At 37.3% G+C, this 22,212-nt stretch overlaps 1 protein-coding gene across 1 annotated transcript in view; it reads left to right on the top strand.

The window, feature by feature from the left end:
* Window positions 1–19,866, top strand: part of brsk1b (BR serine/threonine kinase 1b) — a 39,418-nt gene extending 19,552 nt beyond the window's left edge. Inside the window, exons 9-20 of the mRNA XM_042011606.1 lie at window positions 333–364; window positions 1,093–1,257; window positions 4,878–4,975; window positions 5,045–5,195; window positions 5,310–5,370; window positions 7,967–8,579; window positions 8,855–8,903; window positions 10,052–10,175; window positions 10,275–10,376; window positions 13,247–13,355; window positions 16,704–16,793; window positions 17,872–19,866. Of these exons, the coding sequence (XP_041867540.1) occupies window positions 333–364; window positions 1,093–1,257; window positions 4,878–4,975; window positions 5,045–5,195; window positions 5,310–5,370; window positions 7,967–8,579; window positions 8,855–8,903; window positions 10,052–10,175; window positions 10,275–10,376; window positions 13,247–13,355; window positions 16,704–16,793; window positions 17,872–18,089 (1,812 nt within the window). The 3' untranslated portion in view covers window positions 18,090–19,866. The remainder of the gene's footprint in view (window positions 1–332; window positions 365–1,092; window positions 1,258–4,877; window positions 4,976–5,044; window positions 5,196–5,309; window positions 5,371–7,966; window positions 8,580–8,854; window positions 8,904–10,051; window positions 10,176–10,274; window positions 10,377–13,246; window positions 13,356–16,703; window positions 16,794–17,871) is intronic.
* The last annotated feature ends 2,346 nt before the right edge of the window (window positions 19,867–22,212 follow it).

Genomic DNA, 22,212 nt, shown 5'->3' with positions numbered 1-22,212 from the left:
TAATAAAAATACATTTATTAAATCAATAAATATAAAGAAATATAAATAAAAACTAACAAAAAACAAAACAAAAGGAGTTTGTCACAAATTTGCATCAAGGGGTTAATCATTTCCAAACATATGTATGGATAACAGGAATTAAATTTAGCATTACAAGGATGATGTGGCACTAACTTTGAACTTTGAGTCCTCTAAAAATACAATATCTATTTAGGTCGTGTCCTTTAAACAGAAAGTAGTGCTCAGATATCTTACCATGCATGATAGTAGGGTTAGTTTAGAAAGCATATACTGAGCAGTGTTGTAATCCAGTCTACTGTCTTTAATTACAGCTAGAAGCAATACAGAAGCACCAGTGGTACCAGTAAGTACATCTACCCTTTGGTTTCCTTTGCTTTTTCCCTTTCTCACCCCACAGGCCCCCCTTCGTAACCAATTTTTTATATTTCATTGAAGATTCCTATCAGTTTCAAAGCTGCAATACATTTCCTAATTCCCTCTAAAACATCTTAGAATAAACTAACTTCAAACGCATATTATACTTGTGTAACATATTAGGTTCAATAACTTCAACTTTGTGAATGACTCCTGTCATCTATTTTGGGAATTTATCTTTCTGTCTTCTGCCATCAAAGTGGCAGAACAGAGACAAAACAGACCCAAAGCTCCCAGCATGACGATATGGATCATGCAAAGCAAAACTGAGACTTTTAATCAATTTATACATTTTCATTTTTACAGTTTGTAGATGAGTGAAAATTGCAAATTCAGAATGATACTTACAGTTAATAACCTTGATTCTTGGATTTGTGTCAGATAAAATAAGATATTTATCTTTGCTTAAATGGTATGAGTTATGGATATATGGTGCTTAATCCAGTATATTGATAATTAATAACTGTGACAGATACTGCTAGGAAAATTCCAGCCTGATACAGATGCACTCATGATTAAAATAATAATCTGAATATAGAAAAGTAATTTAAACAACTGCACTATTGCAAATAAAAATCAGTACAGTGCTTTACCTGTCCTTTGACTTGCTATAAACCATGTGAGGTTTCTAACAACCCAATGCTTTTTTCCTGACAGGGGTGGTCGTAACGAGCCTTGCCCAGAGCAACCTCCGCCTCGCTGTGTCTATGTGAAGAGGATCCTGTCCTTAACAGAGTTAGACCCAGATGTCCTGGAAAGCATGTACTCTTTAGGGTGCTTCAGAGACAGGGTGAAACTCACACAGGACCTAACAAGTGAGGAGTGAGTAAATGCAAACCCCATCCAACATTCCCACCTTGACGTAGCACTCCATCTGTGAGAGCCAAACATGATGACATAGATGTCTACAAAAACTTATGTTGCGCTTGTGTTTCCCAGCTAAGAGTTTTAATACACACTTTATAGCATGGCAGGTTCCACAGAGGCCAATATGTAGTTTGTAAATACATGCTTTGTAAGTATGCTGGCATGCATACTAAGATAGAAACAGTTGCTGTTTGTCCCATTGTGGCAAGCCAATTATCCACACTATTAACTTCCAGAAAGCAAACGTGTTTGGGCTGCATATGGGCACATTTTGGCATTGGCAAGTTCTGTGTGAGCCAGAAGTGGCCCTAATGCAGGAAGTCTTCCTTATGGTATTGTTCTAGTGATGGTCATGTGTGAGTTTTGGCAGCCACACTCAGATTTAGTCAACGCCAAGAGTCAAGACCAACTTTGGGCAAAACAAAAATGCACATTTGGGCCAAACATATCTTGCTATCAGGGCAAGAGCAACTATATCATTTTCTCTATTTTCTTTCTTTCTTTCTCAATTTCTTCTTATCAGCACTGAAATAAATGTCTGTATTTAACATAAGAATGGTTGCTCCAATGGCACTTTTCCATTAAATGTTACACAAAATGTCTGATGATCAGACACACACATATTAAATTCATTGTGTGATGGACTTCAAGCTAATAAGACGCTTCTTTTCATAGCTGTAATTAATCATAAATACTAAGTGACAATCAAGAATGTTTTGTGACAAAAAATGTCTATGAGATTGAAGTGAGAATAACAAAATAAAGAAAACTTGCTAATTAACATTGTTGTTGCTATGCTAACTAAACACAAGGCCTCTCTCTTGACAGAGTTTAATGCAGCTAATTCCAAACTTTAAGGAAAGCAGGATTATATCTACACATCTGTTTTAGGGCATATTTAATTTCTGATAGTGAACTTGTAAGACAAATTATTTTTAATGTTTATTAAGTGCAGGAGTTTTCAGGTTAGCTTTCAGGTTAGCTTATTTCTTCTTGACTAAAGTTTTGAATAAAGGTTCTCTTCCATTTCCGACCTTTTTATTAAACAAAGTTAATCTATTGTCAACCAACTACATACTGAGTGTCAAATGTACTTTCTATTGCGGCCATTGTGCTAAAATGACATTGCAGCGACAGCAGGTAGCATCATTAAAATATCCAGATTATACCCTGTAATTGGAAAACTAAATACCTTCCAGCCATTCTGAATTGTACAGATAAACCCTGTAATAACAAAATGTCAAAAGTAGCAAAGCATTGTTACCTAAGTGTGCAGAGTTCATTAGCTCTGTGGCTCATTTTCACATAGTTTTGTTTATTATCATGTTAAGCTTTTTGATATTTTTCCTTTCTTTTGTTATATACATGTTTTCTATGTTACCTTTTTTACAACACTTTAATTTGAAAGAGATTTTTCTATATGTGTTATCTATTTTATCTTATTTTATCTATTTTCAAGTTATGAAAATAGAAGAAAGATTGTTTTTACGTGATTTTCCCCAAATCTTGGATAGTTAAAGAAGTATAGAAATTGGTCTGTTATCAGTGAATTGATGACTATCCCCAGTTTTATAAATTGGAACAACCTTGGAAATTTTCACAAGGTTGGGAAATTCCCCAGTAAAACAAATAAATTACATATATGTGTCCAAGGCGTAGCTATATTGTGTATTACTTTTTAAATTATATTCGTGTCAACATCATTTCAGTCAGTGGTTTCTTATACTTTCCATGCAGTAACTATTATAATAATTTAATTTAATTTTCATGTTTGGAGCCTTCATTGTTGTCTATTGTGACTGTTTTTTTAAATTTCCTCACTGTATTTATTGAATGCATTAACTATGTTCTCCATGTATGTGAGTTTGGCATAATTTTGAATCATAGTCTGGAAAAATTAGAACTTTAGTGTCACTGGACATTGCATCATTTAATTAATGTTAATGAAATTTTAGGCACATTATTAATATCTTGTTCTCAAAGAACATTATTCCAATTGTGATCAGCTTGAAAGCATTTACTGAGTGCTTAGAACTTACTCTTACATTCTTTACCATTATGTCACCATTATTTCTCATACTTATTTGCTCTATATCAAACAGTGTAAAGACTGGCAAGTGGTCACTAATGTCATTAATCAATATGCCACTTGACATATTGTTTAGAGCATTTCTGAAAATACAATCAATTAGAGTAGGCCAATGTGCAGTTAGCCTTGTGGGGCGTGTGATTAATAGGTAAAATGACAAACTTTACATGGTATCCACAAATTTGTTCTTGTAGGTTTATGCGACTTTCTTTGAAATTAGTCAATACTGAATTCACCAAATATAAAAATGTCTCTATGGTTACTATATGCGAATATCTTTTCAATATGCTCAAGAAAAACTCACATATCTGCACATGTCACTCTATAGATGCATGAAACTAGTATGTCACCACCTAAATTATGTTTTTTGTTTTTAATTAAAGATTTGATCAAGCTCAAAATGACTGCATTTTTCATTTTGCGTATCTCCAATATGGCAAATAAATCAAAATTAAAGTCAAGGTTTTTAGGTGAGTTTTGAAGTCGACTAGTCGGGCCTTTCAAAATCAAGTAGTTGTGACATCATCATGACGTCATTGTGACATTACGTGTGTTCCATAAACAAATGTTTTTACAATGATATATTTTTAATATTGAGTGGGCTCTACTGTTCTTTATTGTTCAGCAGTTAGATGAGAAAGTGGGTCAGGGAGACTTCAGGACAACACCTGGATTGACTATATATATATATATATATATATATATATATGTGGTGTTGTATGTTACGTAGGCTAAACTCCACGCCCACAGGAGCATTCAGCAACAACAAAACCAGTTCTTTCCCTGTCTTTCTGTCTGGTCGTTTTGCTCCTTGAGGCAACATTTTCTTTTCACTATCTGTGAAAACTCCAACAGAAACAGCTCCTAAACTTTCCACCTCCACACTGAGGTTGGGAGGGGCGGAAGAGAGGCTATTACTCCTGACTATTACTCCTGAGTGAACCTGCAGCCTTTACCTAGCTGCATCTAGCGTCATGGTTAGATCACTTCACCTTATTCAGCAGTGGTGAAGCAGAAACTGTGCTGGAACTAGAAGAACTGTGTGATGTTTATTGGTAAAGCTTGTAGCAAAACATTCACAGCTAAACAGGCAGTTTCTCACAGCGACTTTATCTGCTCTGACTTTGTACCCCACTCCCGCTCTGACTCTTGTGCTGTGCGTCGGCCATTGTTAAAGGGGCCACACTGTTCTTTTAACACAGCACTGTAAACATCCCTATGTCTCAGCGTATTGATACATAACTCCTTCCCAAAAAAAAATGTTGACTTTTAAAAAAGCTTTTGAATTTTTAAAAAGCCATTGATCTTTTCGACTAATCGAGTAGTCATTTAGTCAGGCACATCCATAGTAATAATGTTTCAAGTTTAACTGAAGTATTTCAAGAAAAATGAAAATAATCCCATCTTGTTATGTAATAAAAACACAAAGCTTTCATCTGCCTCTCTCTTATCTTTGTCATATGTCTAATTTGATGTTTGCCTACAGGGACAACCAGGAGAAAATGATCTACTACCTCCTGTTGGACAGGAAGGAGCGATACCCCAGCTGTGAGGATGAGGACCTGCCACCCAGAAATGACGCTGGTGAGAAAACTAGCCATTTTGTTTATTTTGTTTAATTAAAACTTTTAACCCCTCTCCGTCTCTTTAAAGACCCACCCAGGAAGCGTGTGGACTCGCCGATGCTGACACGTCACGGCCGATGTAGTCCGGCAAGGAAGAGCTTAGAGGTCCTCAGTGTCACTGACCAAGGGTCTCCGACCCCACCTCGCAGAGCCCTGAATATAAGTGCTCACAGTCAGAGGTATGACCCGATTTGGGCTGTGATCAGTTAAAACCACCATAGCAAGTGGGAATAATAAGAGACATAAGAGAGTCACTTTGGTTTGGCTTATGTGTCCCTCTCTGTCTTACAAAGGTCTCGTTCCGTCAGCGGAGCATCCACGGGTCTGTCCTCCAGTCCTCTTAGCAGTCCCAGGGTAAGAATTCAGTTTTTGTGGTTGAACTACTTTACCTCTATTTTTATTTGTGTTTACAATAAAAAATTTGAATTAAGGGATGTAGATATTTGTGGAAAAGAAAAAAAAAGTCCCTGGTTTCCAACCTAATGACAGGAAAGACAGATTTAAAAAATATTTTAGCCACATATTTAGAGCCATTGTGGAAGGTGCAGAGAGCCACTTGCAGCTCCGTAGCCACATGTTGGAGACCCCTGATGTAGTGTTTGTAAACCAAAAATTTACTCCATTTTTGTTATATAGCCATTGGCCTTCTTTTAAAGAAAAGAGACATTTTGCACGTAACATTGCGATTAATCGTGGTTAATCGCAACTTGTCATGTGATTAATCGCCATTAAAAATTTTAATCGTTGCCCAGCACTAAAAAAATAAATAAATAAAAATAGGCAGTCAGGTGTTTTTCCATCATTTTGCTGTATTGTAGTTGCAGTTAAAGTTGGTGTAAGTGCTAGTATGAGCTAATGCTAGGCTAATTTTATCTTGATTACTCACATGCATTTCAGTAGTATGTAAAGAAAAGGTATCAAATGCCTTTACGCCAGCGTTTCTCAATCCTGGTCCTCAGGGACCACTGCCCTGCATGTTTTAGTTCTTTCCAGCTCCAGCACACCTAATTCAGATTAACTGAACTGCTTGTCAAGTTCTTTGCAAGCTTGCTAACGAGACATTCATTTGAGTCAGGTGTGTTAAAGATGGACACCTCTAAAACATGCAGGGCAGTGGTCCCCGAGGACCAGGACTGAGAAACACTGCTTTACGCCTTATTCTTATTCAAAAGTTCCAAAATGTGCTGTAACCTTATTGCAAAGGGACACATCTTGTCACAGAGGAAGTTGCTCACTCAACCCCTAAAACTATCTTTGGCCAAACTGCTGATGAGGGAACTGCTAGCAGTTTTTGTTTGTTTGTTTGCATAAAAATAGCCTGTCCACTGTTTTTGATCAGTTAGATGTCTTGTAGTTCGGGATGTCACAATTACAGATCTTCTTGGTATGATTATTGTCAAGGAAATATTCACAATTTTACTATTGTCATTATTATTCTGCAACCGTGAATTCCCCACTACACTATAAATGTGTAAAATAGCATAAACACTCCTCATAGGTCTTCAAGTTTTAATAGAGCTGCCAAAATTAACACATTAAGGCAAGAGGTTAATCTGTGAAATTATGCCTTATCCTTTTTTCGTATTAAACAACAAAGTTATTGCTAATGCCAAAGTAAAAATTAGAATTTAGCATTATCTCTACGAGAGAAGCTGATTTTGGGGATGTAGGTGTCTTACCACAGCAGTAAACCTAATCCACCAAAAACCACTTTATCCTCCTCATTAATGAAGTTTCTGACTGTATTCAAGTCTTACATGTAGAGGATGGCAGGATGACCCATTTGATATATCAAATAACTTTGTTTTTGTTCCATGGTTACGATTCAGACATTATTGCAAAGTGACAATAATGAGGAATCTTTACAATTAACTAATCGGGATGTTTCATACCAACAAATAATTGTGAAATTAAGTAATCCCTAGTTCTTGTCTGTGTTCCAGTTGCTGTGTCTGCTTTGAAAAGCTAATTCGATCAGTTTTCTAGCTTACTCGCACACAAAGTCATACATGTGTAAAAACAAGCAGCTTATTACTGTTTGAAATTTCCAAAATGCTGTTGTCATGCAAAAGACCGCACCTTGTGATACAGTACAGGGGCTGGAGTCATGTGGCTCACTCGACCGATAAAAACAGTACCAACGATCTGTGGCCAAACCACACATGAAGGAAATGCAAGTTTTTGTTTTTTAATTGAAAAGTCAAGTGTTCTTTCATCAGTTTAAAGTGTTATAGTCTGAGTTCAAGTCACTGTGTGTGCTAGCTAAAGAAAAATGGCAAATTTTATCAGTTTTCTGGTCTATTTCATAAATAGGCATCAATCAGGCATCTTTCATTTATATTGTATAAAGAAAAAAAATATTATACATTTAGAATTTAAGAGATAATCTGTGTGTTCACAGTAAATTTAGTTCACCATATGTTAATCAAAACTATATTACCTATTGAATTTTTGTTAAAATGTGAACAGTATTTTTTTTGTTTACAGACCATACTGTAGTAGATATCTTTTCCATTTGAGAACATAGCATGCCATGTTGTGTCCTAAGTCCTAGTAATATATGTGTCATCTGCAGCTTCAGCATTTCATATCAGTTTGGTTATTGAAGCAAATTTCCGGTGATGTGACTTTTTTTCTTCTGTTAATGTCGGCTGAGGCTGCCCCTGCTTGTCATGCTTATCCATCATACCATCATATTGTCATGAAAGAGGCACGTCATGCTGCCTCATACTACAGTCTGGGTAGGTTTCCAGCATGAGCAAGAAGGGGACTGAAAAACAGAAGCATAATCAGACAACAGAATCATCAAATCCATCTTCCATTTGGTGCCTCTAATCAAGGCTTGTTGATGAATCATGACCATGAATCATATTTCATGACCATTCCTTCCTGTCTCATATGTCCACATCCCTTTCCCTCCTTTTTTCCATCTTTCTCTGTCTGCCATCAGAGTCCGGTCTTCACTTTCAACCAATCAGAGGTCACCTCCACCTCCGCTTCCTCCTCCAAAGACCCCAAACCAGGAAGTGCCACCACCCCTCGGCCTACCCGTCCGACACCTGACTCAAAAACCCAGACCCTTCCCTCAAAGGGTCCCGCTGAACGGAACAAGCTCCACTCCATGAAGTCCCTCCCCCTCCAGACTCCACGTTCTCCTTCCCCTTCCCCCTCCCCCATCCTCTCCCCCATCCCACGCTTCTTTAACTTCCCCTCTCCATCCGTCTTCAAGTCCAAGAATGTCCACTCGTCCTCTAACTCGTCTGCCACCCCTCCTCCTGTGTCGCAGGTCACGCCGCAGGGCTCACCGCTGCCGACCCCTCTGGGCACACCCGTGCACCATATCCAACACCCCTCCTCCACCACTCCTCCCTCCTCCTCTTCCTCATCATCTTCTTCCAGAGCGGATGGAGGCGGTGGGGCTTCGTTGTCGCTGACCCCGCCTTCCAGCCCTGGCGGCAGCGGCGGATTGGCTGCCTCAAGCTCCGCCCACTGGAGAACGAGGCTTAACTCGTTCAAAAACAACCTGCTGGGTTCCCCGCGCTTTCATCGGCGCAAACTGCAAGGTGAGTCGAGATTTTTTTCCATGCAGCTCAGGGATGAAGCCACGTAAGCTTGATCATAGCGGAGCGGTCTGATTCAGCATCTGCATTTAGCACAGCACCTTTTATAAGTGAGGAGAGAACACGTGTCCCAGCCTGCAGCTGTGCTGAGTAAAGTCTGATGCTGTGATAATCTCTAATTAGGACAATTAAATTAAAGCCTGTCATCAGGTTTCACTGCCCCTTTCTCTTCCCTCCTCCCTCCCTTCATCTCTGTCTGTCTGTGGTTCGTTTTTCAGTTCCTACATCAGAAGACATGTCCAGTTTGACTCCAGAGTCCAGTCCAGAGTAAGTACATGTCTTATATAGATCAATATTCACAGCTCCAAGGCAGATACTTCATTTCTGAAAACGGCCCTTGTAGGGAGGAGGTACTTTTGACATAAAGGGAACTTTTGGGGTGGGGCTTTGCAATAATCTAGATATATTTTTGGTTTAACCCTTTATTGGGCAAAGAACCATTTTTGTTCACTTCAAAGGACATACAAAATTCTGTCTTCCTCCTAAGCTCGACCATTCTTAAAGGGGCCATGCTGTTCTTTTAACAAGGTGCTGTAAATAGCAGCATGTCTCTGCACAGTGAGACATAACTCCTCCAAGCAAATCGTTGACTTTTAAAAAGGGCCATCGACTTTGAGCGTTGTTCTGACTAATCTTTTAGTTAACTAGACATGCACATCCCTTGTGCATACTGTTCATATTTACTACCCTTCGTCCTAAAGGACAAGAACAATGGCCTCTGCTCTAGTGCGTATGTATTAAGAATAAGTGACGGTCAAACATTTGATCACCAAGGCATCATAAACGTAGAACACAATGACTATATTAAATTATACATTGTGCTGTTATAAACATCGCAGACACCCTATTTTGTACATGGTTTTGTACATGATTTAATTTAAATATAGATCATGCAGATCCTCTACACCTATGCATTTTCAATAAACCTTATTCAAATACCACGGCTTCATTTGGTTTTTTCGGCATGACACCAGAAGTTGCACTTGAATGTCGCCCTCTCCGAATACGCTGAAACAAGCCTGGATCTCGTCGTTTTTTCAATTTTCAAACAATCAAAACACAGAGTTAAGTTTGTAGAAGTAAAAAAAAAAGGTTTGCAGTAGCACAGTGTTTCTCAATCCTGGTCCTCAGGGACCACTGCCCTGCATGTTTTAGCTCTTTCCAACTCCAGTACACCTGATTCAGATTAATTGACCTGCTTGTCAAGTTCTTTGCAAGCCTGCTAACGAGCCATTCATTTGAGTCAGGTGTGTTAAAGATGGACACCTCTAAAACATGCAAGGCATGTGGGGGTCTCCATATGTTAATGACACGGGGTGTAGATTAGCTGGAAGTGTACATCTAACTTCTATCCATCATTAATCATTTTTGTGTTTATGAAATGTGTGACTGGACGTTTTGTCTCCTGTGTGCAGACTGGCTAAGCGGTCTTGGTTTGGAAACTTTATCACCCTGGAGAAGGAGGAGCAGATCTTTGTGCTGATTAGAGATAAGCCGCTCAGCTCAATCAAAGCAGACATCGTCCACGCCTTTCTGTCCGTGAGTGCAGACGTTAAAAAGCTTCTGGACGCCGATGTTAAAAACTCTGAGGTAAAGGCTAATTCACTAACCATGGTCCATTCTTTGTTGCCTCCACAGATTCCCTCCATCAGCCACAGTGTGGTGGCTCAGAACAGTTTCCGGGCAGAGTATAAGTCCTCCGGTGGCCCCTCTGTCTTCCAGAAGCCCATCAAGTTCCAAGTATTATTTCCTTTTATACCACTCAACATCACATTTTGCCTATACAGTCAGTATCAGATCAATAAAGCTCCAATTAAAACCTAATTTTTCATTTTTTTAACTTATTTTTGTTTTGTTTAGCATAAAGTCATCATATAAAATGTTAACTCTGGTGTAATCAGTTAACAAAGCGCAACAAGAGCAAAAACACTACAAAGAAAAGATGCACACCTCAGAAACAATAACCATAAAACTACTATACCAATGAAATACTATCAGTCAAGGTTTATCTAAATTAGGGATGAGGATTATTTTTTTTACATATCATCAGTATCGACTGATAAATGCTTTTAAACTAAATCAGAATAAACTTTGTTGTCCCCGGAGGGAATTTAGTCGTGGACAACAGTGTAGCCGAATCACGGATGAAAACAACCACACCAACACAGACCGGCGTCAACAGTAAACCACACGGATGACTGCACAACAATAATCAGAATAAATAAAACAAAACTATAAGTGCTGCAGGAGTCTGACAGTCAAGACAAGTTGAATAAATTATTACTTGAATTAAGAATTAAGCCAACATAAAGCCAAAAAAATAACATTAACCCTTACGGGTAATCATGCACTTTTTTGTCCCTTTTGGGAATTTTTCGCTCAACTTTTGACCACCATTTTTGTTGTGTTGCCCTGAATGGTATGATTTTTTTGTTAGAAAGTGTTTATTATGAAGAACTTTGATATTCCAATTTCAGTTTTATTCAGAGGTCAACAGGTCACTGGGGACAAATTTACTATCCTTTCAGGTCATCGCAGGACAAAAAAGTCCCCTCTTAAAAAACTGCTATTAAAAAATTACAGAATAATATTTTTCTTACCGAAACAAAAAATGCAGCAAAATCAATTTTGGTATTCATTTTTAGTATAGCTAAGACTGATCTTAACATTAAGTCCACAACATCCCAAAATCTATTATATGGAAAAAAGCTCAATTTTTCCGTTTTTAGTTTTATGAAAACAATTACTTTGTGTTGGAAAATTGACATTTAAAGAGTTAAAATAATTTAAATTATTTAATATTTGGTATTTTTAATTAGAAATTAAGATGATTAAATCATCTGAGCAAAAAAAGTGTTAAACAGTTTGACATCCTAATAGCCGACAGTACAGAGAAGTTAAGAATGAAAATGTATGTTTTTTCTTTTTCTTTCTTTTGTTAAGATAATCATGTGGCATGTTAAAAAGCTGTGTCAATCAAAGGTGGGGCATTAAAAGTCCCGTTGGCTGGAAGGCTTCAGCATATTAACCTCTTCTTCACAGGAACTACTTTTTCTGCCTAATGTCTGATCTTGGTCTCGACAGAAAGCTGAGACTGTGAGATTACTACAGAAGTGTCAGAATCCAAATATGTGCGACTATGTCAGAGTAAATTCACCTGGAACACAGTAGAAATGGTTATGTCCTCCTAAAACAAAAACCACATTACTATCAGTGAAAGCCAGAAGATCTGTTCATCTGTGAAGAGTGAAAAGTTCACTATGGGGGTATTTTTCTATCTTTAATCAAGAGCGTAATTGTTTGCTTTGAGAGCAAGATTTCTGGTTTGTCATGCTCAAATATCATCTTGCTCTCTCTCAAAACTCTGCTCTCACACTCAGAAAGTCTCCTCTTGCTTTTAACTATATTGTTCTTCCTTTCAAAAGTCTGCGCTCAGACTTGGTCTCTTTTCCTCACACTCAGACACTTTCTCTGCCTTCAAAACTTCTGTTTTGGAAAATTTTTTCCTCTCTTGGGTTGATGAAAGAGCTGTCTGTCAAACCTCCTCCAGCCAATAGAAGACGAGATAAATGATGACCGAGCAAATCTTCACAGCCTTCTTCAGGGTGCAATAGTTTTACTTCACAAAGTGACTCCAAACTAGTTAACAGTTTTTATTTAATTGTTCATTATTTTATGCCACCAAAATCTTCTTATTATAATCATTTTATGCTTTTCCACTTTAGTTTTGATGCAGACACTTATTTGTCAGTAATATAACTTATTGGGTGTCTGGTAAACCTGTGGTCGCATACTGACTCAACTAAGATGACTTTAGGAGAGCACATAAAGCTCGTTAAGGAGAGTATTACTCTGACTGTTGGAATTTATAACTTTTATAATTTCTTTAGGCTGTTAGGTATTCATGGGTTTAATAACTAACATCTCTTAAGAAGCTTCATCTGACAATCACTGTTGTATTATTTAATTGTATATTTACACAAATACAGAAAAAACATTCACTGAATGTGTCTGTTCATCTGTGAAGAGATTTTCATCTAAACTTGTTCTCAAATTATTTTACAAATATTCCTGAACATTTTTACAATTTCCAAATGAGATACAGCTCAAAGTATTAAAGTAAAAGTAGAAGTACTGCTGGTGTTTCTACACAAAATATGACATAAGTTACCTCCAGTAAAGCAGGCTCATTATATTCAGCTGAGTTAATTCTATAATCTAAACCACTCTGTAGAATATATATTTTTAACAACAAACAGAAAGTAGAGCTGGGCGATATGTTACCTCGATTACAACTGATTAGCAATTATTTTAGTATCTTTTTTTTAAAGCTCTCATAGCCAACTGAAAGTTTTTGTTGCCAAAATTTTCATAATAGAAGAGCAGAAGTTGATTTTGAAATATGAGAAATGCAGCACAGTTCAACTATATATAGTCATTTAATTAATCATTTAAATATATTTAAGAGAAATAATTTAAATACCTGACATGAGCAAAATTACATCAATAATTAATTTTGAATTAATTGCCAAGCCCGAACAGAGATCGACATTTTATTAAAGGTGTCGTCAATGAGTGAGTTGCTGTGATTGGTTCTTCTTCTCCTGCAGGTGGACATCGCTTATTCTGAGGGAGAGAGGGAACGAGAGAGGGAACGAGCAGAGAGAGAGGGAAGAAGAGAGACGGGTATCTACAGCGTCACCTTCACTTTATTAGCAGGTAACGGAGATGGAAACGTAGCGTCTGCAGCTTAGATGTAATCACACATCGAGCTTATGCAACCAGTTTACATGAAAACACACCATCATTAAAAAGTCTCAGGATCACCCTTTTCACTCGTTGGCTGTTTGATTCTTCTACATTAAATCTGTCATTAAATTAAATTAATGTTGATCAGGTTGACAACAGCTGAGCGACACAACATGTCACTTTTTAATCTGTCAAAAACTCCATGGTTGCATCATGTAACTGTGCTGTGTAGCAACATCTGATTAACCTAACCGAGAGAATATCTCAGTACATCTCAGTAGCCTTGTTTTATAAGCAATGCTCTTGTGTTTCACTCACTCTCAAATTAATAGTTTGAAATAATGATGGGCGTTGATTTTTGTAGTCATTAAACTGTAAGAAATCTAATAGTTTATGCAACTATCATCTTAATATTGTCTTATTTCAACCAGCATCTGGTAGTAATGTTTTACCTTCACCACTAGATGGCATCAGTTTACCAACTGATAAGAAGAAACAACAGACTTCTGATAAAAATTGTGCAGTGTTGTGAGATTTGATGCTAATGAAGTACAAATACCAGAAACTTGCAGAGCCTAAAACGGTAATTGGTAAAAAAGTTCTGCTGGAAGCCTTTCAAGAGAACTTGTTTCACAAAAGTAGAATGAAGTTATCTAGAGTAAGAGAAGATAGCGGGGCTTGGCCAACCTTGTCAGAGCTTTCTGGTTTAACTGGTTTCATGAACATCAAACCAGACTGAGGAGGACCGACTGTGTCAAGCCAGGAGTAAGTAAACCTACTGAGTGCTCGTTCATGTAGTGGAGCAGAGATGAACTAATGGTCACATGGGAACTTTGCTGCTCCATACTTAAAAAAAACTACAACCTCACAATTTCACCTCAGTGTATTAAAAAAGTATTATTTTATTTAATTTTACTTCACCTTAACATCAGCTAGTAACAGAGGCTTAAGAATAATTAAATCATATAAAATCATAGCATTCTGAGTGAATGCAACCACAAAGACTCATGGGAATTCATGACAGACCTTGTAGTGTTGTGTTAGCATACAAATCCAAAAGGTATTATCCAAAGGACAACACTCACAGTTATGCTAAGTTGTGTTGTTTAGTTCTGGTTTAAATCTGAAGGGTTGTGTGGAGCAGGATGTTTTCTTTCTCTAATGATTTTGTTATTAAAAGTAAAGGAGGCACACCATCTAGGTCATTGGTCTTTGATTGTTTCACTCCTTGTCTTTGTGTGAGGATTTTATATATTAATCTTATCACTGACTAATTAGAAAGAAACCGTGTATGCTATCAGTCTGAAACAGGCCAAGCATGTCAACATGTTCAGCAGTCTTTAATATAATTTGCTGTCACAGTGACTTTAATCTTTAATGATGAGCAAAGTTAAAATATTAAATGGTCATTTGTGAATCTAGCTAATTCATTTTATTGCTACATAATTAATAAAGAGCAAAGAACACCATATTGAATGAAAAAAATTATTAAACTGTTTAGAAAACTGTACAAAAGGTGTTAGTGGCTGTTAGCCTGGCTGTTAGCTTGGTCTGGAGCAAGCTAGCTGCACAGAATGAATCTCCATGGTAACTGATGTGTTGCGAAACTGAATCAAAGCTAATTTCAGCCAGGATAACCAGGAAATCTTAATCTAGCTTAATCCTTTACATCATTTTAAACAGCCCTCAGTTCAGCCTCTGCTAGCTAAAACATTTCTTAAGTCTACCACAACTGTTCAGTCATTCAGCGAAGGATGAGTGTTCATCCACAATTAACAAGCATTTGAAGAATAATCAAATCATTATCAATGATTCTGAAATGTACCTTTGGTTGAAATGCCCTTCTCTAGCTCAAACCTTGTGGAAAATAATCTGTATTTGTTCTTGTACAGGCACTTCTTTCTGATAGTCCTTGATGAAGATGTCCGCTCTTGGAGATTGTCATTGAATTTACTAGAAAGGGATTTAGCAAACATTCACCACTAGTATCTACTGTGGACATCCAGACCTTTTTAAATCACTAATGGTCCATATTGTTGATTTGACTCTTGAGATTCCCATTTTGTCAGATAAGGCTGTGATTTCCAGTGTTCCTTTAAATGTGGTTTCACAGAAATAGCTTCCCAATTCTTGGAAAATTCAAATGAATCCACTCTAATTAACCCTGACAGTCTGTACATAAATTCAAATTCAGTATATAATGTTGGCATGTTTTGGTAAATTGATTAAATAGCAAACTTTACTGACTGTCATTGTAATGTAATTGGATTGATTCTGTGGCAGACTGGTTATTATGGTCATTTTGAACAAGAACAGGTCAAAGCTCACTATAACCATTTTGAACATGATATTTACTTCTCCACAATAAATCCGCACAGCAACAAATGCACATTATGGACTCATAAAAATGTATTTTTAGCCATTTACAACTTTACCTTTTAAGGGATCGGCCATGTACGTCCTTAGAAAACTGTAAACCATCCTGTAAAAAGTACAAAAGATCACATTCCTATTCACTATATTTGGTTTTTATAAAGAGTCAAAATGATAAACACATTGCCAAGTGATAACGTTCTTATGACTGCTTTAAAATACAACCCCAACATGCTGGCATTATCAGCACTGTTAAGATTAAATTTTCAAGAGAGAGATTTCAAGAGAGATTTATTTGTCATTATACACAATGCAGGACACAGGTACAACGAAATGGTTTCCAGTACAACCCGTCCAAGAGTAGGCAGCAACAACATGTAAACACAAACAGGATCATGCAGACTGAGGCAGCAGCCACTGTGCAGCGCGCCTATATTAGTATTAGATATAGATGGAAAAGATAACATGAGGGGAATAAGACGAGGCATGAGAAAAAAAGGCATCTCCACACTGGGCCTAAGGACCCAGAGTTGAGATACAAAAATTTGAGGTAGTTGTATGAAAACACAGTCTACAGTGAGGCAAAAATGATATGACATTAAATCAACAGATAATTGGTGAATCCATGAAATTATGTTCAATACCAGTAAAAAACAGGATGTTCAATACACTGGCTGCATGTTGTTGTGCTTAAAGCTTGTTTTATTGCTCTCAAGTGACCACAAAAAAGTAAGCAGCTTCAAGATTGTTTAACAAATGAGGGGTAAATTGTGGTCATGTTCGTGTTGTATTATCTTTGCATAGTTTATCTTTATTAAGATTTTCTTATCCAATACATAATGGGCATTTGAGCATATCTCAGATCATGTTTGTCTTGAATGAACCTGGGACAGTAAAGCCATTTATGAAAATTTATACAAGTTTTAATTACTTTCTTTCTTTCAGGTCCCAGTCGTAGATTCAAAAGAGTTGTAGAAACCATTCAGGCTCAGCTGCTCAGCACCCACGATCAGCCTTCTGTGCAGGCATTGGCTGGTGAGTCCCAACATCTGTGCACATAAACTACGGAGCAAGAAGAGGGACAGAAGTTTTGTAACTTGTTACTCTCCATATTTGAAATTGTAAAAACAAGTAGGGGTACAAATCAAATCTTTAAGAACAAATTCATTCTTCAAGCCACAAAATACAAATACATTTTCAGAAAAAAACAAGTAAATGAACTAGTTGGAAAATGCATGTACATTTTATAAGTCAGAAAATACAAGTGAATTTTTGTAATTCATGAAATACAAGTATAAAATTATAAGTCCGTTTTATTAAACATGTGGGACAGATGCTTTGTACTGAATAAAACTGGCTTGAATTTTCAGACATGCAGAATCAACTCGTAGCTTTGGATTTAATTTGTACCTGTACTTGTTTTTACACTTAAGCTTGTTACATACTGCTCGAGAATCTAGAACTTTGTTCTTATTGTCAAGGCTGCAAGAACATTAAAAAGTTTGTTTTGGTCTGACCAATTCGTACTCCACAAGAAGCGTCCTCTGCGACAGGACGGGGATTACTGCGGGGGCAGGGGAGACGTCTGGGGTTTTATGTGCAATGACCCAGTGATTTCATACTCAAGAAACTTCGTCCGTGGCAGGACAGAGTTGTTCACTCAGCCGTGTCCGTGTCTTTATATTGCACGTGTTGTATTCATTTTCGTACTTTCTCACCACCTCCATCAGCTGTTAGTTAAAGCTCTCCGTGATCTCATCAGTGAAAATGCAGAATTAACAACTTTCCACCTCATGTTCTTTCACATAAACCACATCCATTGATTACATAATACTTTTTCAGAGCCCCACGAGAAAAATGTTTTGCTCAGTTCATGCGTTGAGAACAAGCTGCAAGATGTCCCCTACCACGCCCGTAAAAATGACGTCAATTTGCGTTAGGGGCCTTGAGAACAAGGAAAAGGTTCTTGCTTCTCGCAGAGTATGTAAGGGCAACAAATGAGTTACAAAACATGTGTACAAGTTATAAAACATATGTCTCTATCCTAGTTCTGTAGAAGACCAGATGTTAATTTGTGAAATCTCTCTCTGCAACTGTACTCCATGCCTCTCAGATGAGAAGAATGGCCAGCTTTCCCGGCAACCCAGCGCTCCTTCACGTCAGAACTCTAAGCGCTCCGAAAGTGGATCAGATCAGGGAGAACGGGATCACGTGGCAGATGGGGTGAGCAGTAGCGCCAGCAGCAGCAGGAACGGCTTACAACGGCCAGAGTCGGGGAAAGACAAGAGTAGACTTCTTGCATCATCCAATGGGACACAGTCTCACCCTTGAAAAGAATGTTGTGGAAGAGAAGTGAAGACCTGCCAGGCTTTTCTCTCTTCCTCCCCTCAGTCCTTTCTACATTCTCTCCTCCCCACTTCCCATACTTCCTGCCATGTTTCCTACCTTTAGTCCCAGGCCATGGGATGGAAGGAGGAGAAGATTTTTCTTGAAGATGATTTAGGGGATTTGATGGATTCCCTTAAAAATGGCTGCATTTGGAAGAAATGTATGACACGTTGAGCTGATCTCTAGTCGGCCCTCAACAGTAACTTGACCCTGAAAGGATAACTGTAAGTGACGTCCTAAAAAGCCACCTTCCTATAGAAATACAGGGAAAGCTCACAACCAGGGAAACAAGTAATCCACCCATTGCACCGATCAAGAAAGCACATGAAGTTTCCAGTGACCAGTTGCAACACTTTGTTCCCACTTAGCTGGCAAAATGGACCAGGAAGATGGAGGCCAGTGATGGAGCACATCAAGGCGTTGTCATTAATCATTACCTGGTCATCAACATTTCATCACCTGCCTCATCTAGTCTTATCTGATGAGTTATCTGTCAGGAAGCCCTCTCTTTTCTTCACTCTCTAATAGACGACAAATGGTTTTTCTCAAGCAAAGCAACAAAATGAGGTTGAAAATTATAAGAATTTTTCATTTTTCATTGGTTAAGTGGATTTATTTACATTTATGCTAAGCTTTAACAATCAAAGAGTAAGGAGCAACTCAATCGTGAAGGTAAAAATAAAACAAAAAAAGGTTTGCCTAACTAAATAGTTTGCTGTAAAACAACAAAGTTTGGACACCAGATGCACCATTCAGCGGCACCGCCACCTTTTTATTGTTCCCTAATAAACATAAATACCATAAAAAAGCAATGGTTTGCCTACTGTATGGTAACCCAAAGGGGACATGCATCCTAGTCAAAAACCCCCAAATATTAAAGAAAAGGTTGGTCTAATACAATCATATCCTACGAACTCTTATAAGTAAGCACAGTATCAGAATTAGTAAAAGACACTTAATTCAGGTGCTCAAGGGGTATGGTTTGAAAGTAAAACAATATGTGGGAATAGGGCAAGTGATGATGCCTTAGTAATGTGTGGTTATGACTTAGTTAACTCATTCCTATGTGCAAGTAATATGTGGTCATGCAATGAAATATATTTTTTTCACCAGATGGGCTCCATAGATTTACTCCAGTTTTAAGCAAATTAGCCACACAAGTCAAAATACCTGCTGAAGGAAATTGAGCTGAAAATGTAAGAGACAAAACAGGGGATTGATTTGTAAAAAACAATAATTAGTTTGGCTAGAACTGAAAATCTGTTTGATTTAAAGTCCAGAGTTTTTTTCTGGTCCTACGTTTACAACAATCATTTCCTGTGCATAATAATTTGTTCATTGACGTTTTCCTGTTTCACATATTGGTTATGAAGCCTTGCCATCCAAGAGAGTCTGTCGGAGAGGAAGGCAACAAAGTCATTAGCCCAGTCTTTAGCCAAAGCTAATATGAGGCTTTAGAATATCACTAAACTCCTTCTCCCACACAGCTCTAGTCATGACTAGAGACAGCTGCCAATTAATCTTTGATTATTTTGTGAGAGATTATTTGGTTTTTTTGGCCTTTCAACACATCAATGAATCACCAAGTGCATACTGGAACCCCTGTAACGATTAAAAATGTGTTGATTCAGCTAGCATTAACTTAATTAACATGCGTGCAAAGCTGTTGCTAGCACTCTGAGGGATTCTGTTTGGTTTCCTAACCTGTCTAAACAACAAATAAAAAGTCTAAGCATGATTTTAAATAGGCCTTGAAGCCCAGCCTACCAGTCACTCACGTCATACTTCCTTGTATTTGAAAGAAGCAGAAGTCCAGTTATTCACGTGGGAATCTCTGTAAATGGGATTATAACTGAAATGGGGAAAACTGAGTCTTTCTCATGGCTAAAGTGAGGTTTTTCATGTGAGGATAAAAAATCCCTTTTGTTAAAAACTAGAGTTCATAGTCTGTATATCAGATTGAATTGTGGACCAAACACACAGAAATGAGGCGTCATGCCATCCACTTCTGAATGTTGACTTTCTGTTGCTGCACTGTAAATAGGATGGTAAAATATTAAACTCTCATTTTATTCTGTTGTTAGCCATTAAATAAAAGTCCAGGATGGTTGCAATCACTGCCCTGCATATACATGGCTCATAGGAGATAATTAAGATATTTTTGCTGAATTGTTTGAGTTTTTATTTAGGGTTTTGGTGCTAGCAATAGTGTTAATGGATGATTTAATCACTGCAAAGCTTCTAAGGATAGTCAATAGCCTGACTTTAATTGCTGTTTTTTAATTAAGTAAAAAAAATGGAAATAGAGAAAATTGAATAGAAAAGGGAAAATATGTAGAAGAACTTATAGGCTTACCAGCCGTTTCCAGAAGTCATGTGATTTATTTCCATTTTTTGGCTTCAGATTTGTTACGCTGACAAATGAAAAACTCAGTTATTAATGGTCTTTTGACACTCTGTCACGCTTTGACTTGAAATTGCTGTTGCTTGCATTAACGCGGCACAAACCTGCACATAACTTCCAGAAAAATATGACTGATTTATTTTACAGCAAGAGCCTCCTATTAGCCTCGGCTAAACCTTTGAATGTTTTCTTTTGGGATGTTTTGCTATCCTTTACAACATAGTAATGTGAGAAATAAATCCAAAAACCAATTGCTCTTTCATTTGTGTATATGTAGCACATTGAAATATCCAAGTCTTTTCATTTACTGGGATGAAAACTACAATGAATGAAATGATGGAGTAGATTAAGATTAACACTAAGGTGTTTAAAAAATTTACTTTAAAAATAAGGTAACTGAAACCTGTCTTATGCTCTGTTTTCTTTGAAGTTAGACTTTCTTTCTGCCTCTGTGAAAAGGTAAATGGAAAGAAGACCAGGAGAGCCAACTGAAGATGAATAATTTTTTTTTTTTTTTCTTCACAAAAGCTAAAACAAAAATGCTGCCTAGGAAGGAAAATGAAGCCAGAACCGAAGAATGAGATGTGCTTTTTTTTTTTTTTATCTATTTCTTCTTACTGTTCTTTTGTTTGTGTGTATGTGTGCACATGTGTGTGGGTTTGTTTTTTTTTTTTTTCTTTTTATGTTTCTGTTTGCCACCAGCAAAATAGAGGGTGGGACCAACCATGTGAATGTGAAAAAAACTTTTTTAAATTGATGCAAGATTGCTAAAAAAATTTTGCTCAACATATATTTATTTAAAAAGTTGTTTTTTAAAATGTATTTCTTTAAAGTAGAGCAGTTTTATTTATAAATGGGAAAAAGAAAAGGAAATGTTTCTGCAACTTGTATCTGACACTGATTTTTTTTATTTATTTATTTTTTTGACACTCAAAGTTTCTGTTGGGGCGGGGGGCTTTACAGCTTTACTGTATGTTTTTTTCCCATTTGGATTTGTTTTATCTACCATAGATGTTTACCAAGAGCAAAATTTCACAAACCGACACGTCTGTATGGAGAACCTTTTCTTTTTATGCGTTAATACTTAGCCATTCACTCTTTCATATGTCTTTGCACTTTATTTTTTGTTAATACCTAAGATAGAAGGATGTAAGGAGCTGGAAGAATATTTTATTTACTTTTGTGCATACAGGCAAATACTCATGCAGGCCTTAGAATTTTTCAGCCCAGCTAGGAACCTCTATGGTCTCAAGGAAAAACACAAAATAGTCATGAAACAGTCATGAGTAGATTAAACTTAACTAAGTAGTTGGTGATGTATACATTGTGGATGGTGTGTAGCTCAACTGCTTGAGCAGCTGTTCAATGTACAGAGGCTACAGCTCCTTGGTGAAGCTGGCTGAGCCTTTGCTGCAAGTCTTTCCCCACTCTCTCTGACTCATCTTTCTTTTCCAGCTATTATTAAAATAAGGGCCACAAGAGCCTAAAAATGGTATACAGCCTGGCTGAAATTGTACTAAATAGATCTTATCAGTGTCAAACCAACACTCCCACACATAGACTTAAACTGGCTTTGGTGTTCTGCACAGCTTATTGATACCTGCAACCTCCAAATTTAGGCTGTAGCCTTTTAAATATAATGCAAATTTATGCTTTGTGACT

Source organism: Melanotaenia boesemani, chromosome 2 (assembly GCF_017639745.1).
Source record: "Melanotaenia boesemani isolate fMelBoe1 chromosome 2, fMelBoe1.pri, whole genome shotgun sequence".
In the NCBI taxonomy this organism is placed as follows: Eukaryota; Metazoa; Chordata; class Actinopteri; order Atheriniformes; family Melanotaeniidae; genus Melanotaenia; species Melanotaenia boesemani.
Note: the sequence above shows the minus strand (reverse complement) of the source record. Positions and strands in the feature narration are given on the sequence as shown.